This window comes from Diorhabda sublineata, chromosome 5 (genome assembly GCF_026230105.1).
Source record: "Diorhabda sublineata isolate icDioSubl1.1 chromosome 5, icDioSubl1.1, whole genome shotgun sequence".
Classification (NCBI taxonomy): domain Eukaryota; kingdom Metazoa; phylum Arthropoda; class Insecta; order Coleoptera; family Chrysomelidae; genus Diorhabda; species Diorhabda sublineata.
In genome coordinates, this window is record NC_079478.1 from 20,396,878 (window position 1) to 20,412,224 (window position 15,347).

General features: G+C 29.7%; 1 protein-coding gene across 6 annotated transcripts in view; it reads right to left on the reverse strand.

The window, feature by feature from the left end:
* LOC130444515 (voltage-dependent L-type calcium channel subunit beta-2) overlaps positions 1 to 9,034 on the reverse strand; it is a 78,457-nt gene extending 69,423 nt beyond the window's left edge. For 4 of the 6 annotated variants that reach the window (XM_056779668.1, XM_056779674.1, XM_056779676.1 and 1 more), the window contains exon 1: positions 8,526 to 9,022. In XM_056779668.1, coding sequence (XP_056635646.1) covers positions 8,526 to 8,591 — 66 coding nt within the window. In that variant the 5' untranslated portion in view covers positions 8,592 to 9,022. Of the gene's footprint in view, positions 1 to 8,525 lie in introns of all 6 variants that reach the window. The other 2 variants (XM_056779664.1, XM_056779663.1) reach the window with 1 other exon arrangement.
* Positions 9,035 to 15,347: the final 6,313 nt, after the last annotated feature.

The window sequence follows — 15,347 nt, forward strand, 5'->3', positions numbered from 1 at the left end:
TAGTTTTCCCAGACCGTACAGTCTCGACAAAACTGCAAAATAATCGCATCCAGAGTAGAATCTAGTTTATTTTTCATTGGTGGAGTTTTTCTTATTGTTAACGATCTTTTGTTAAGTTTTTTTGTTAGGTACGTCAACCAAGAAGCTTTAGAACAACAAGAATAAAGAAACATTTTACTAGTACTCTATAAGTTGTTTGGTAGTGGATTTTTTTGAAAGATCGACAAAAACGTTGTTTTATAACTCAAAAATCACTATGCGAGTTATATATTTCATGTTTAAAGTAATACTTTAGGCAAAAACTTAAACAGATAAATGAACGCTTGTTTTATATTTCGAGTAAGTTTTTTCAACTTCTAGTGTTTATTTTTAACCAAACGAAATGTACTAATATAAAACTTTTTCGATCAAATTCGAAAATTTTCACATGTTCTTAGAATGTTAAGGATCGGAGAGAACTAACTACCCACTTATATTATCGATTTTATATTTAAACTGGTTTTACGACAATGAATTATTTACCATATTCATTGGAGAAGATACTGACTGAAATAAAAAAAAAGAACGGTCTCTGAAATACTTTTTTTTTTCAATATGGTGGATGGTTTCAATTCATTGTTTTGATTGTTTTTTGATACAAATATGAAATAGTGAACCCACGTTTAATCTGTGGTTATGAAATCGATGTTTTAGTTCTATTCGATCTATCTCTTGTCTAAAGTTTCATTTACTTGAGCAATTTTCAAAATATCTAGTGATTTCTTCAACATTTCTGGAGCCGTCACCTCGACTACTGGTCTTCCCAGATCATACGGTCTCGTCGAAACTTCAGAATAGTCACATCCAGAATGAAATCTAGTTTATCTTTCTTATTGGTGGCGTTTTTTTCATAAAACATGATTCATTTTGTTCTAAATAGCTGCTGTTGTCAACCGATTTCAAATAACCAAGACCAAATTCATATTTTGAGGATCTGCATTGTGGAAGACGATGAAATGTTTTTAAAACAATAAAAGATCGACAAAAACGTTGTTTTATAACTCAAAAATGTCTATGCGTGTTTTATATTTCATGTTTAAAAAAATACTTTAGGCAAAAACTTAAATGGATATATAAACGCTTGTTTTATATTTCGAATAAGTTTTTTCGCCTTCTAGTGTTTATTTTTCGATTCAAAGACGCTTGTATGAAGTAATTAAACTCGCGGACGGATTTTAAATATCAAAAATCTCATTAAGAAGCGTTTTTAAAAGCGGAAACGTTATTTATTATGTAAAAATAGGTGACATTATTTTTAACCAACGAAATGTACTAATATAAAACTTTCTCAATCAAATTCGAAAATAGACCGACACTTAAGAGTCTCTATACAAGGTGATTCTCATATTTAGATAATAATTTTTAATACAGATTGTCCCATAATAGAACGGTTATTGATTTGGATTTAGTAGACTAAATTAGAGAATATACGACACAATTAAGTCTAAAAAACGAATATCAGTTATGGAATAGTTGAAGATCTTAGTAAAGAAGATAATAAAACGATTAATTATATTAATTTTAAAAAAATACACTGAGAAAAGTGCTATTATAAAGGAAAAGTGATTACACTAAAAGAAAATCATTAATACAAGTTTATGGAAGGAAAGGATGGTGAAAAAAAACGTAAAAAAAGATATAGTAGACAATAATAAGAAAATAAATAAATATAATTCAGTCTTTTATAAAATAATGTACGTCACTGGGATGTTTTTGCGCAACTCTTAACAGAAAATTCTTCGTAATTTCTATTTACACTTGGACAAAGGTATAAAAGGTGCATTTATATCTTTCTTTATTTTCTTATATACTTTTTTCTTTCTAATACAACCCCCCACCCCCTCCCCCACATACCTTTTAACCTCGACGAAGTTTGATTTATACCTGTACCGTTTCTATTCGTATCTTTAGCTAGATTTCAATTCAAAATCGGTCTTTGCTACGTTATATAAGGGGATGATGATGATAATAATGACGATGATGACGTGGGTTTCGGTATGCAATGACAGCTTGCCCGCAACCCCGTTAAAACAGCGTCGTACTTTAAATATTAATCTGAAGCGAACAAAAAATAAACAAACAGACATAGATTTAGTATATCGAATCTTTGATTTTGATTTTTCTGATGTATAGATCTAAAAACAACCCTTGATTTTATTTAAAACAGTTGTGTTTGTGCGTGGGACTTCTTCAAGCACTCTACGATGATTAGAGAATGGATAATGATCCCCAAATCCCAAAATTCCAGCCAGAACCATCAGGTCTTCATCGAAGAAGAATTAAACCTGTCTAGGGGTGTGTTTGTGGTCGGGTATCCATGTGGAAGGTCTAAAATTTACGTGGGGAGATTGAGAATATCTTAATTTTCATTTTGGAGATCGGTTATGTAAAGGAGGATTCGTTGAGTGACCCGCGCGGTTACGTGATCTAACACTATGTGATTTTTATATGTGGAACCGCGTTTTCATAACCTAACCAGGCGTAATTCTATTCTCGATCGAAAAATTGCGATTGAATAAGAATTTAAAACTAATTTTGTGTAACATTTTGTTAGTTGATAAAAAAATCGATTTTTACTAAAAAAAATGTTTTTTTCTCAGTTAATCACCTAAATTATTTTATATTTCTCATTTTTATATTATAGAAATTCAATTAAATATAATATTTTAGAAGAAACGATCTAAAAATATTACATAATCAATTGATGTTATTTCAAATTTAAATTATCGTGAAAAAATTAATTTTTTTAGAAATTTCTACTTTGAAGCCCTAAATTTCTAATAAAATATTCACAATTAATGACAATCCTTTATTTTTATGATTAAATTAGATTTTTTTATTAAATTTATTAATTCACCTTGTATTAAAAACGTATTTTTTATTTTCGAAATCTACCTGACTGTCAAAATCAGTAAAATATAATGAAAAATCTTTTTACAATTAATCTACTGGAAGGAAACGTTTTCTAGTTAAGAATTTATTCCAACTGAAAAAAAAGATAATATTTATACAGGGGCGTATCAATAAATAACGATAATTCTTATTTTTTTCAGTTTTACGAGGTCTGGTTATTAAATAACGAGATCATTTACGAAAAATTTTTATAAAAATTATTCTATATTCGAAAGCTTCCCTTCAATATATTCCCTTCTCTACGCCACATACCTCGTTTTTTTTTCATTGACCTAAACAACTGGAAATCTTCTTTGTTAAAAGCGCTTCCATAGACTCAAATCGGGTTCGTTTGAAAGCATATTTTTTCAAAGAAATCTGAGCAGACCCGTTGAGGCAAGAAATTTTGGTCAGGAGTCAAATTTTTTGACGCCAACCGTTTCTTTATCGTCGTTTACAACGCGCACGAGATAGAGAATTATCTCCTACACATAATTATCTCCTACAAAAGTTAATAGTACTCAATCGAATATTTTTTAAATCTAATCAGTAATTTGAGTTTGATACGTGTTTAGGGCGTGCATAGACAAGATTTCTAGATACCCAACGCGTTTAGAGCTCCCTCTAGGCGCGGAGTTTCGTTATTCAGTAACCAGACCTCGTTCAGAATCAAAAAATATCGACAACGTTCATTAAAATCTGTTTTTTTTTTAAATTCCAATAGTATACGATCGATCTATCCACGTTTTCCATCCACGTATTAGGAAAAACCTCGTTTTACCTATTTCTAAATGTACGGAGAAGCTTTTTGGATGATTAATATAAAGAAAAAGTTTTTGATCCTCGGACAAACGATATTATCGATTTTTCTCATTTATGATTACACCAAATTTTAAAAAAATCATATTGTCAAAACAAGGATTGAAATTTCTTTCCAACGAGGTCCAAATGACCCCCTTTTTAAAATTTTAGAGGGGGTGTTTGACACGAAGTTTTTATTAACAATTCAGCTTTCTTTGGTTTTCGATATAATAAAATTAACAATGATGCAGATACAGTTAAAAACCCAAATCTACCCTAAATTCACCCCTAAGTAATGTCTAATAATAATAAAACCTTTGTGTGAAGAAATTGTCTTACCACGGTAAAGATTTAATTCATACAGTTTTACCAGGGGCGTACCAAATATAAATCTAAATAATATGATAAATTTCTTATAAATGTTTTATCGGTAATATTATTAACGAAATTAATTTTACGTTTTCTAATTTGTACACATAGAAATAAATGATAAGCAATTACGATAAACGTTTATTACATCCTGTATTGTATCTAAAAACCTTGAATTACCACATCAAATAATAATATTGATAACGACACTAATATGTCCCCAAATTATTTTTTATTATCATACATTATGAAAATTAATATGATTTGTTTTATTATATAAACAAATATACATAATACATCGTTTTTTATCGAAATTAAGAATATAAATAATCGAGTTTCCAAGACGCCATATTGTTTATTATTTATTTGACATCTATCAATTTTGAACCATCTCTTCGATCATCCTCGTATATTATAGTATCGCGTTTTATCGATTTTTTATCGAATATTTGTACCTACGACTTACAAATGTACATAAAACATTGTTTTTTATCGAAATTAAGTATATATATAATCGAGTTTCGAAGACGCCATGTTGTTTAATATTTATTTGACATCTTTCAATTCTGAACGATCTTTTCGATCATCCTCGTACATTGTAGCATCACGTTTCATCGATTTTTATCAAATATTTGTACCTACATTTGACTTATCTAACAAGAGTTTTGATTTTCTTTTTGAAATAAACGTCGAACGTTTCGTGAATTTTTCGTATACTAAAAAAAACTGAGAATTCTAGAAAACAATTTTGATCATATTCCTAAAGAAAGTTTTTACTATCTTTTGGGACACTTCCACAAGGCCAAAATGCACTTTTGAGTTTATATATATATATATATATATATATATATATATATATATATATATATATAATTTAAACCGAATGTGTAAAAACCATTAAACACCATCCCCAAATTTTGATTCTTTTCAAAGACACTTACAATCTTTTGTTGTTTGGCTATACGGTAATAATTTTTGAGGTTCAAAATGGGTCATAAAACTACAACAATAGTTTTCTACTAGTTTTTGAACAATAAGGGACTTGAAAAAAAAAACCCATCGGTTCTTTTTTAATTGAAAAACATCGTAAATTTCATAACGACGACTTCAAATATAAAACTCGATGTCTAATCATAATTAAATTTTCAAAAACGTAAAAAAAATTGATAATAACAACAAAAAATTTATTATTATACGAGGGTTACTATAGAAGTTTTGGTATAAACAATTTTTTTTAGACTTTTGGGGGTTATTTTGACGAAACCATTTAGAATTGACTTTTCTACTTTATTCTAATGAATCGAAGGCGATTTATTGAGTAATTTTGAGAAAAAAAAACGATTTATTTCGGGTTTATATACATGGATCTACCAGTACCATTTGGTAATTGTCAAATTTCACGCCCATCATCGATATTTTATGTCAATTTTAAACAGCCCTCACGACTTATTTATTTCGACCACGATTAGATTTGGACAACCATCTAAATAAGGTGGTTAATCACCAAAAACCGAAGCAAATTCATCAGCGCGTTGTTATTGGTTAAAACCACGTCGTAAGTCGTAAAAAATCATCGTAAGTCAATTTTCAAGTTTTTACCAAGATGATTATTCAAAGTAATTGAAATAACGCACGTTTTGATTACGTCCATAATTAAAAATTTTCTGAAGGAAATGACAGTTTTGACATATTTACATCAGTGTTGCCATATTTCAAAACTTAACTAACAATTCTCGTATAGAAACTTCCAAATATTTGATCTTGGATTTTTGCTAAATTTCGGTTTTTTTGTGTTTATGTTTTCAATTACAATTTTTTCCAACAACAATTCGACTAGTTTAGTAACATTTTTTTACGATATTAAACGAGAATGCGAAACGAAAAGATTTATAATGAAAAAAATCCGAAAATCGTTTACCTGAACCCATTGCATTCAAAAGCCAAAAATTTCGTAGTCCCTCATTAATACATTTCCCTTCTTAATGTAAAATCCCATATTGTAAAATAAATATGGACACATCTATCATCTGCCAGGACATAACTTACAATTATTTAGCAGAATTTTCGAGATTTCCTACAGAGGGTGAGACGAGGGTGCGTACAGAACCGGACTTGACGAAATTTCGATACAAATCATACAACTAAAAGTTTATTTCAATTTTTAAAACATAAAATCAAAGAAATTCATATTTATCGTGACAAAAAACAATATTTAAGTTCATTTATTTCTAGGGTGAAAAAAAATTAAATTGAGCAGTCAACGAACCACGGACAATACTGGATGATCATCCATTGAAACCACGAGCTAGTAGATTTAGTAGGGACGAAATCTAACAAAAACAACGTCGTATAGATGTTTTATAACTAAATGGGGTCATCATTTCAAATCCAAATCGATGGGTTGATTAAGGAGAAGCGGTTTCAAAGGAAGCAGACTAAATTTGTAAGGAATTACGATTAGGGGTTGTTAAAACACGTAAATATCAATCTACAGAGAAGACTGAAAAGCACAAAGCCTTATGAGTTAGTACGTTTGAGTACTTGATGTAAAATCAGGACAAACTGTGGTATTTTACAAATAAGGAGTTTCCATTAAATAAAACCTTCAGTACAATAATTTAGGATAAAAAAAATTGTTTATTTATCCTATTTACGATTATAGGGAAACCTCGTAGGTATTTTTAAAAAAAGAAAACACAGTATGAACGTAAAAACTCAAACTGCATCCCTTATTTGTTGGTGGGTTTAAACTAGTAGATAAAATGATAAATGGAATAGTAAATGTTGGTTTTTAAAAATTTAAAAAAACTGCAGTACTTTCCGGAACAGTTGTTTAGTTGAATAAACTACTAAGTCCGGTTCTTTAGATGGTAAAGGGCGATTTAACATCTAGAAATGCAAGGTGGTTGAAATACACCCCTTGGAAGTCAATTTCGAGTCGATTTTTGTGCATTGCATACCAGCATGGGTCAGAAATATAAAACAGGTACCTTTTTACGTAAAATTGACAGGTAAAACGAAGCCGAACTTTTTTTTGTTCTTAATCTAGCATTAAGATGGTTCTTTTGTATTTTTTCAGATAATGTCATAATTTTAGATCGTCTGGACTGCGAATTTGTATCATAAAATTTTTATTTTGAGACAATCAATATCTGTACGAGATATTTTTGTAAAATTATATGTTTTAACGTTAGTTTATATGAAAAATAACCAAGACCTCATCTTGGTACATCCTGGTGAGGTCTTTCATCTTGTTTTGCACTGTAGGTACCAGATTTTTAAACTCATTTTGCACCCTTGAGTTTTATACGCAGGGATATACCCACTACATTTTAAAAACAGCTCCTATGCTTCTTTTTAGACTTTTCCCGTTGATTCTGGGAAGCCTTTTCTAGTGAAACCGAAGAGGTATTCCGAAAATATAAAAAAAAAACTTTCCATTGATTTTTTTGATATTTGATTTCCTCAAAACTTTTGACTGAGTTTTTTTCCATACGAACTGAATATCCCATCTCCATTAAGCAACAAAATTTTGGCTAGTTTGGATGAATAAACTCCATTTTGATTAGGTTATTGATCTTAACCTAAAAAAAAGTAGAGGTTTCTTTTGATCTTGCGAGGAAAATTCTTCTATATATTTGAGGAAATTATCTAAATTAAGAATATTTCAGAGTTTAACTTGTTAAAACATGATTAATCCAACGAAAACACGTTAAAACATGTTGAATCTTGTTGTTTAATCTAATTTAACATGTTTAGGTACGATAAATGTTTAATAACGGAAATAAATCATCCCCTTTTTTATTAATTTTAAATTATATGTATTTTGAAGTAAAAAACAAACTTTTTATTGATTTTTTTGAGTCTTTATAGTTTTTTTTTCATTACGAAATGAGTTTCCCATCTCTATTAAGCAACAAAATTAATTTGAGGCTAGTTTTGGAGGAATAAGCCCCATTTTGATTAATCATAATCTACTTCAAAGCTTTTTTTTAACTTTTAACCTCGTAATTCGCTTGAATTTTTCGAAATATCAAAGTCTTTGACTAAGTTATTGATCTTAACCTAAAAAAAGCGTCGAGGTTTCTTTTCAAGTGAAAAATTTGATCTGGGGAGGAAAATTCTTCTACATATTTAAGGAAATTATCTAAATTAAGAATATTTCAAAGTTTAGCTTGTTAAAACATGTTTAATCCAACGAAAACACGTTAAAACATGTTAAACCTTGTTGTTTAATCTAATTTAAGATGTTTAGATACGAAAAATGTTTAATAAAGGAAATTGTTCATCCCCCTTTTTACTAAATTATAATTATATGTATTTTGGATTAAAGAAACAACTTTACGTATGAATATCTATGAAAAATGCATGAAATTTTGAATTACAGATCTGTATTATCTAATAATGAAAATTTGTCGTATTACCTGTATGTTTTGGGGGGTTTTGGGCCCCTGTCCATCAATAGAAGTTAGGGGTTGACGCGAGTTCATGGCATACCTAAACCATCTTTATCTAAATCGGTCTATGTCACATTAAAAACTTTAAATACAAAATCGTATGGTTTAATTAAACGAAACACTTAAATGGAGATCTGTCACTTACGTCCTTGCAACCCCCGGCTGTCAAACTGACCTATATTTAAGTCGAGGGTGGTTTTTTTACTTTACCGAATTAAACGCGTTTTTAAATTTAATCTTTACGTAATTCGATTGTTTATGCTGATGCGTTCACTACACCGAAAACCTTGAAATTTAACAAATTCAACGGATTTAGTAAAGAAGAAGAAAAATTGACGCGCAAATTTGACAGTTACCGTACACGGACACTCTTAACTAACGTTAATTTTTTTTAAACGGAATTAAATGGTATAAATTTGTAGTTTTGTTGGTAAATTTATTAACCTCCCGCATAGAGAAATGTCACCCGCGACGTCGGGGATGATCGAGGGTGTTCGCGTATGCAGCGTCGGTGAATCGTCAATGACGTCACACAGAAGCGCGTCTATTTATCGATTTTTCGGGATGCCAGCCCGGCGATTTTCCCGTCTGTACGTAGAAAAAGGGATGAAAATATGAGTTAATAGTAGTGGGGATAGAGAAAGGGACATTCGCTGTTACATAAGTGGAGACGCGATTAGGAATTGGAGTCATCAGTTTCGCCATTTTGGGTCAATTTTCACGGTTTTTCTTAAATGTAATTCATCCTTAATCTTTATTTGTCTATTTTCTCTTTTCCGATTTCTTTAATCTTTACTTTATCGTTTATTGTATCGTCTTTTTAACTGTTTTCTTCTATATATTTCTATTTCTATTTATTTTGTTATTTTTTTAGTTAGTTTTCTATTTTTATTTTTTATCTATTTGTTTTATGTTTTAATGTTTTAATTCGTATTTTTCGCTAATTCTCTTTGATTTTCTTCTTTTTTAAAGTAGTTTTCTTCTATTTCATACTTTTTCTATCTATTTATTCAGTTTAACTTCTTATTTACCTGTCTTTCTCTTTATCTATATCTGTATTTTTATGTGTTTTTCCGATCAATAATATTTTCGTATTCGTATATTTTTTCAATTCTTTTTCCTTTCGCAAGCAAATTTCCATTTTCTAATTTTTTCTCTACTTCTTTTATTCTTTTTTCCACTTAACGCGTTCATTATCTTTCTCTCTGCATATTTTCTGGCTTATTTTCTTGTTTCTTCTTCATTTTTTCTATTGCCAATGTTTGTTTTATCAATTTCTTCTTGTACATATACATTATATCATATTATTTTATCGTTTTCATCATCATCTTTTTACAAACCAAAATTTTCGTTTTCTATATATTTTATAGTTTTTTTATCTCTCTCTCTCTTCTTTTTTCTATTCGTCGCATCCATTATCATTCTCTTTGCATCTATTTTTGATCTTTCTCAATTTATTCATTATTCTCTTATATTATTTCATCCTATTTCAACAATTTTATCAATTCTTATTTCTTTTTTTTTCGAATTTAACTTCACCATAGCCTCTCTTTTTATCTAATCTCTCTGTTTTTCTTTATTCTGGCTACTTTTTCTTATTTCTTCCTCATTTATTGTTTTCTCAATTCTCATTCATCATTTCTACATTTTCATTCTGCTCGTTTTCTATAATTCTTATTCTTATATCTATTTCTTCTTTGTACTCCTGTTCGTCTATTCTTGATTTCTATCTACTTTCTGGCTGTTTTCTTTATGTTTTGATTATTAGTTCTTTCTTTGTTTCTATCTATTTCTTCTTCTTATCGTCGTCATCATTTCTCTTTTCGTCTATTTCTTATTTTTTACATTTTTATATGTTTCGATAAGTTTTTTTCGTAATTTTTTTCATTTTTCTTCCATTTCGAAGTAAATCTCCCATTATTCTTTAGTTTTATTATTATTTCTATCTATTTATTCTTCTCATCGTCTTCATCATCTTTCTTTTCGTTTATTTCTTATTTTTTCGTTATGTTCAATTTTTTTCTTTCTCTATGTTCTTTTCTATTAAAATTGTCTATTTCTACTTTTCTTGTTTGCTTTCTTTGTGTTTTTAAACGTTTTTATCAGCTATTTCCTTCATTATTCGTATCTTCTTCATTACACGTTTATTTTTGGTAATTAATTATTTCGTTCGTGTCTGAGAATTATTGTAGTACGCCCCTGGGCTTAGGGCATGTTTTTTGCGTCCTACATTCGCGAGACAAGTCAGTTTATTTTTGCTAAGAATGAGATATTGCCCTTTACAGGCGCCACACGATCTAAACTAGGGATATCCTAGGGGGGGGGGCTGAGATATAAAAGGGAAAAGGGGGACGGGGCATTGGAAATGTAGGAAAGCATTTTTTTGGACTCGCCTCGACTTTTATAATCCATCAGTAATTTAGAGTTGTTTTTCCGAAAACTCTTCGAGTTCAAATTTAATTACCGACCAAGTTTTTCCGGTTTTTTATGGGGCCGCGTGAGACGTTTTCCGATTTGAGCTAATGGTGGCGGCTTTATTTTGAGAAATTGAAAGGGGACGTTGAATTTTCGCGAAAACAAACGAGAAAATTACTTAGTTTTACTTTGGGAAAACGAAAAAGAAAAAAAGACGAGCTTATATTCAATAGGATTCGTCATTAATCTCCGGAACGGTCAAATGTCAAATGTCAATAGTTGATCAGGCCCGTATTAGGATTATGGATAATCTATCCTTTAATAAATAAAACCGGAAATCCTATTATCCCGGTTGATAAACCAAATAATTTTTTTTCTACCCTTACGAGACTTGGAATCGAGGAAAACCCCATTGAAACATCATTTCTAATAAAAAAAACTAATAATCTATTAATAATTAAGAAATACGGATATTTATAGTAAAAAATTTTGTATTGAAACTTAAAATCACATCTCGTATATTAGAGATACAAAAAAATTGTCAAAATTAAATTTGTGGAATACGAAATTTCCTATAAATTAAATTCGAAAATGTTCACCATTAAATTCGTAGTCTAGAAGATATGTCGTTTTGAATATAAAATCGATATTCAAATTAACCTAGAACTGGATTTATTTCCTTATCAGTTCGGTTGCTTTTTTCTTAATTTTTTCTTCTCTAATAATTATTTCTTATAACCAACCAAATATATCGTCAAATTGTAGTTCTATGGTTCCAATCGTTTAAAAGCTTGTAATTCTATGGTTTAAATCATCATGATTGAGTGAAAATTGTGCCAAACTATAGAAATATATGAAAAATTACGTCAAACTGTAGTTCTATGGTTCCAATCGTCTAAAAACTTGTAGTTCTATGGTTTAAATCATCATGATTGTGTAAAAATTATGTCAAACTATCAAACTGAAGTTCTATGGCTCCAATCGTCTAAAAACTTGTAGTTCTATGATTCAAATCATCAGGATAGAGAAGAAATTATATTAAAGTGTAGTTCTGTGATTGAAATCCTCTAAATTATTATAGTAATCGCTAAGTGTTTGAGTTCTATGGTTAAAATCATCCAAAAAAGGAAAAAAAACTTTTTCTCGTTGTAGTTTGATAATTTATCATAGAAATAGGTGAAAACATTTCGTCAAATTGTAGTTCTATGATTCAAAACATCAGTTGTGTGTGTCAATATGTGTTTGAGTTCTGTGGTTGAAACCATCTATAAAGTTGTTGTTCTATGGTTCAAATCATGAAAAGAGTGAAAAGGAAACTTCAATATTGTAGTTCTATGACTCCGTATCATAGAAATATGAAAAATTGTTAATATTTTACTTAATTTATAAATCCGTCAATTTCTTTCATTCTTAAAAATACCCGCCGATGTTATTTTTTTGGACATAATATAAAATATCGACATAAATCAAAGAAAATTTTGTTTTTCCAAATTTTATTACCAATTCAAATCTGGTAACTAGGCAATAATTCACGTAGTTTGCTCGGAATTCAAAGGGAGTCCCTTTTTAGGGCTCTCTAACCCTACGACAAATCGATCGGTATAGTTACTTCGATGAAAGGGACTCAAAATTCAACCCTAATAATATTTCAGGGATTCATTGAAATATATATTGCGATTACTTGATGGAACGATGTAAATTATACCACGCTTGATATCAATACCAAAATTCATAAATAATAACGAATATTCAAGACTTTTCATACAAATTATAGATGTAGCAATAACGTAAAAACGATTTTATAAAATCGGTTGCGAAATTATCAAGATTTCGTAAAACATAACAAACTAAAATAGAAATTAGTCAGTTATATTATATAGAGATAAAAGCAATTGCTGGGAGAGCCCTCGGGAGATGAGGTCCTGTCGGAATTGACTCGTAGAAGTAAACATGAAGACGCTAGACTCAACATTCTCTCTCGAAGTGGATGTCCAGAGCACTACAACTGGAAGCATATGAAATAGAAGACAAAAATATCAGGCTACTTTCTAAGAGGAATTGAATGAACAAATCAGCTTTAAAGATTGGGATCCCAGCTACACCTAGATTGTACTACAATATATGAAATTACTTCAATAAGTCGGGTTTGAAAAAAGAAGAATCACACGTGTCCACTGGTAATAATTAGTCTGAATTCTCCTTTATTAGAAATTCTAATGTTGAGAGTCCGAGCTGGGAGGACTTGTGTATTAGTAGACTTCACTTATATATTCGGAAGGCGTTACTCGTCTATCTCTCTTTGAATTATAGAGGCGAAAGCACGAAATGGGCTCTCGATTTTCGTCCTTATTGATCCTTCGAATTGCTCCGTGAAAGTCGTTAATTTCATTAGTCTATCCTAGCATCTCTTCAACCGCAACTAGGATTTCAGTTGATTGATTTATACATATGATAAAATCTCAATAGGATTCATAAGATTTATACCGGGTTTGTTATAATTTTGTATAATAGTCCAGTCAACAAATGTTACAAACTAAATATGAAAACTTTTTACTTTAGAATTTGTGATATAAACATATCAAAAGTTTTAACTCTAGATTTCTTATAAATTAAAATTTATTTGTCTCACGATGAAGTTTTATCAGAAATTCCATCAATTTTTGTTTTAAAAATAAGTAAACCATCACAAAATGTTTAAAATTCTGTTTGAAATCATTCTTAACGTTTCCCATCGCTAAAGATCGGTAGTGTATATGATATTATGAATTTGTATGAATATTTTTTACGAATTAAATATTCCTTATAGTAAATATATATAGTATATTAGTAATATATAGTTATATATATAGTTATTAGTTATATAGTAAAAAATATATTTTCCAGCTGTTTAAATAACAGATTTTTTACTATTTCTATTATATCATTTTAACGTACTTTTCGAAATCACCTCGTATACGCACACATTCACATATCGATTATAATCTTCAAATTTTAACTCCGATAGAGAAAAAAACATACAAAATGGCTTCTATTTTATTGTTATTACGCAGTTTTCTTTCGTTTTCCTTCATCTTCCAGTAAAAGCAATATGTAATGGGCATACATCACCAATTCCATTATTTACGTTTAGTCGCGACATACGTCGCTACGTTGTCCGAAATGTCGGTGGTTCGGATAAAGGCGGGCTTTATAATAGACGTAAGTCTATGATTGATGTACAAGTTCGCCACTATAGTGTAACTCTATATTAGATACTTCCAAAATCGATATGGGTCGTTTTGGAGGGGTACAACATGTAAGGGCGGAAGAGAAATACACGTAACGAGAGAGGTGGGTATATAATGCCGTTTGGTACATCATAGTAAGATAAATAAAATTAAATTAAATTAAATGAAAACAACCATTTGTTCTGTCAAAGATTACATTTTTAAAATAATATTTGACATTTGACAATCAACTAAGATATAGATTGATGAATATCCAGTTGTATCACAAATTACATTTCTAAACGCAACTATAATATTTGAAATTTGACAACCAACTAATATGTAAATTGATTATTATCAAGTTTTGTTACAAATTACATTTCTGAACGTACTATAATATTCGACATATGATAACTAACTGATATGTCGATTGATACATCAGACACGTTTATGAATAGGGTCTACAGGGGTCAAACGGAAAATCAAGTTAATTATAAACAAAATTTGAAAAAAATATTGAAAATTGATTTATATACCTCTGAAATATTAATCATCGAGACCTTGAAGGTATAGTGACTTTACAAAACAGAACTAATGAACCAAATTACGTGAATCCGAGCTTGTTGGTATGGGGTAATTATTGCGTATGGTACGTGTTGTTACCAAATCCAGTGAAAACAACAATACGTGTTATTATTTTACCGTAGTTGTTTTTTAATACAATTATATTTGCCAAAATAACATTTTTTTATAAAAATTTTCTTTTTACACCAAAAAAAAACTAACCTACGTTATCAATTAAAAAAATATGAAACAACCACTATATATTATTATATATTTCAAACGAAGAGGCTAAGTTACAACATAAAAGTTATATATTAAATATTTCCGTTAAAAAATTGATTTCTCGTTACTAATCACAAATACCCAATAAATTTGCGTAGTAAATCTTGTCGATCACACCCCGAATCCCCATTTCCACCTACTACCAACCCTCAGTAATATTCATTACACTTTCGGCGAGACATGAATATTCACAAATCGCCTCTCCCTCTCTCCCCTTTCCTATTCTTCATTCCCGCACGATATCTACATTTAGTAAAAAAATATTTCCTCCAACTACTAAACGTCGTATTCCATAAATTTCACTGTATCATATTCCCCCTAC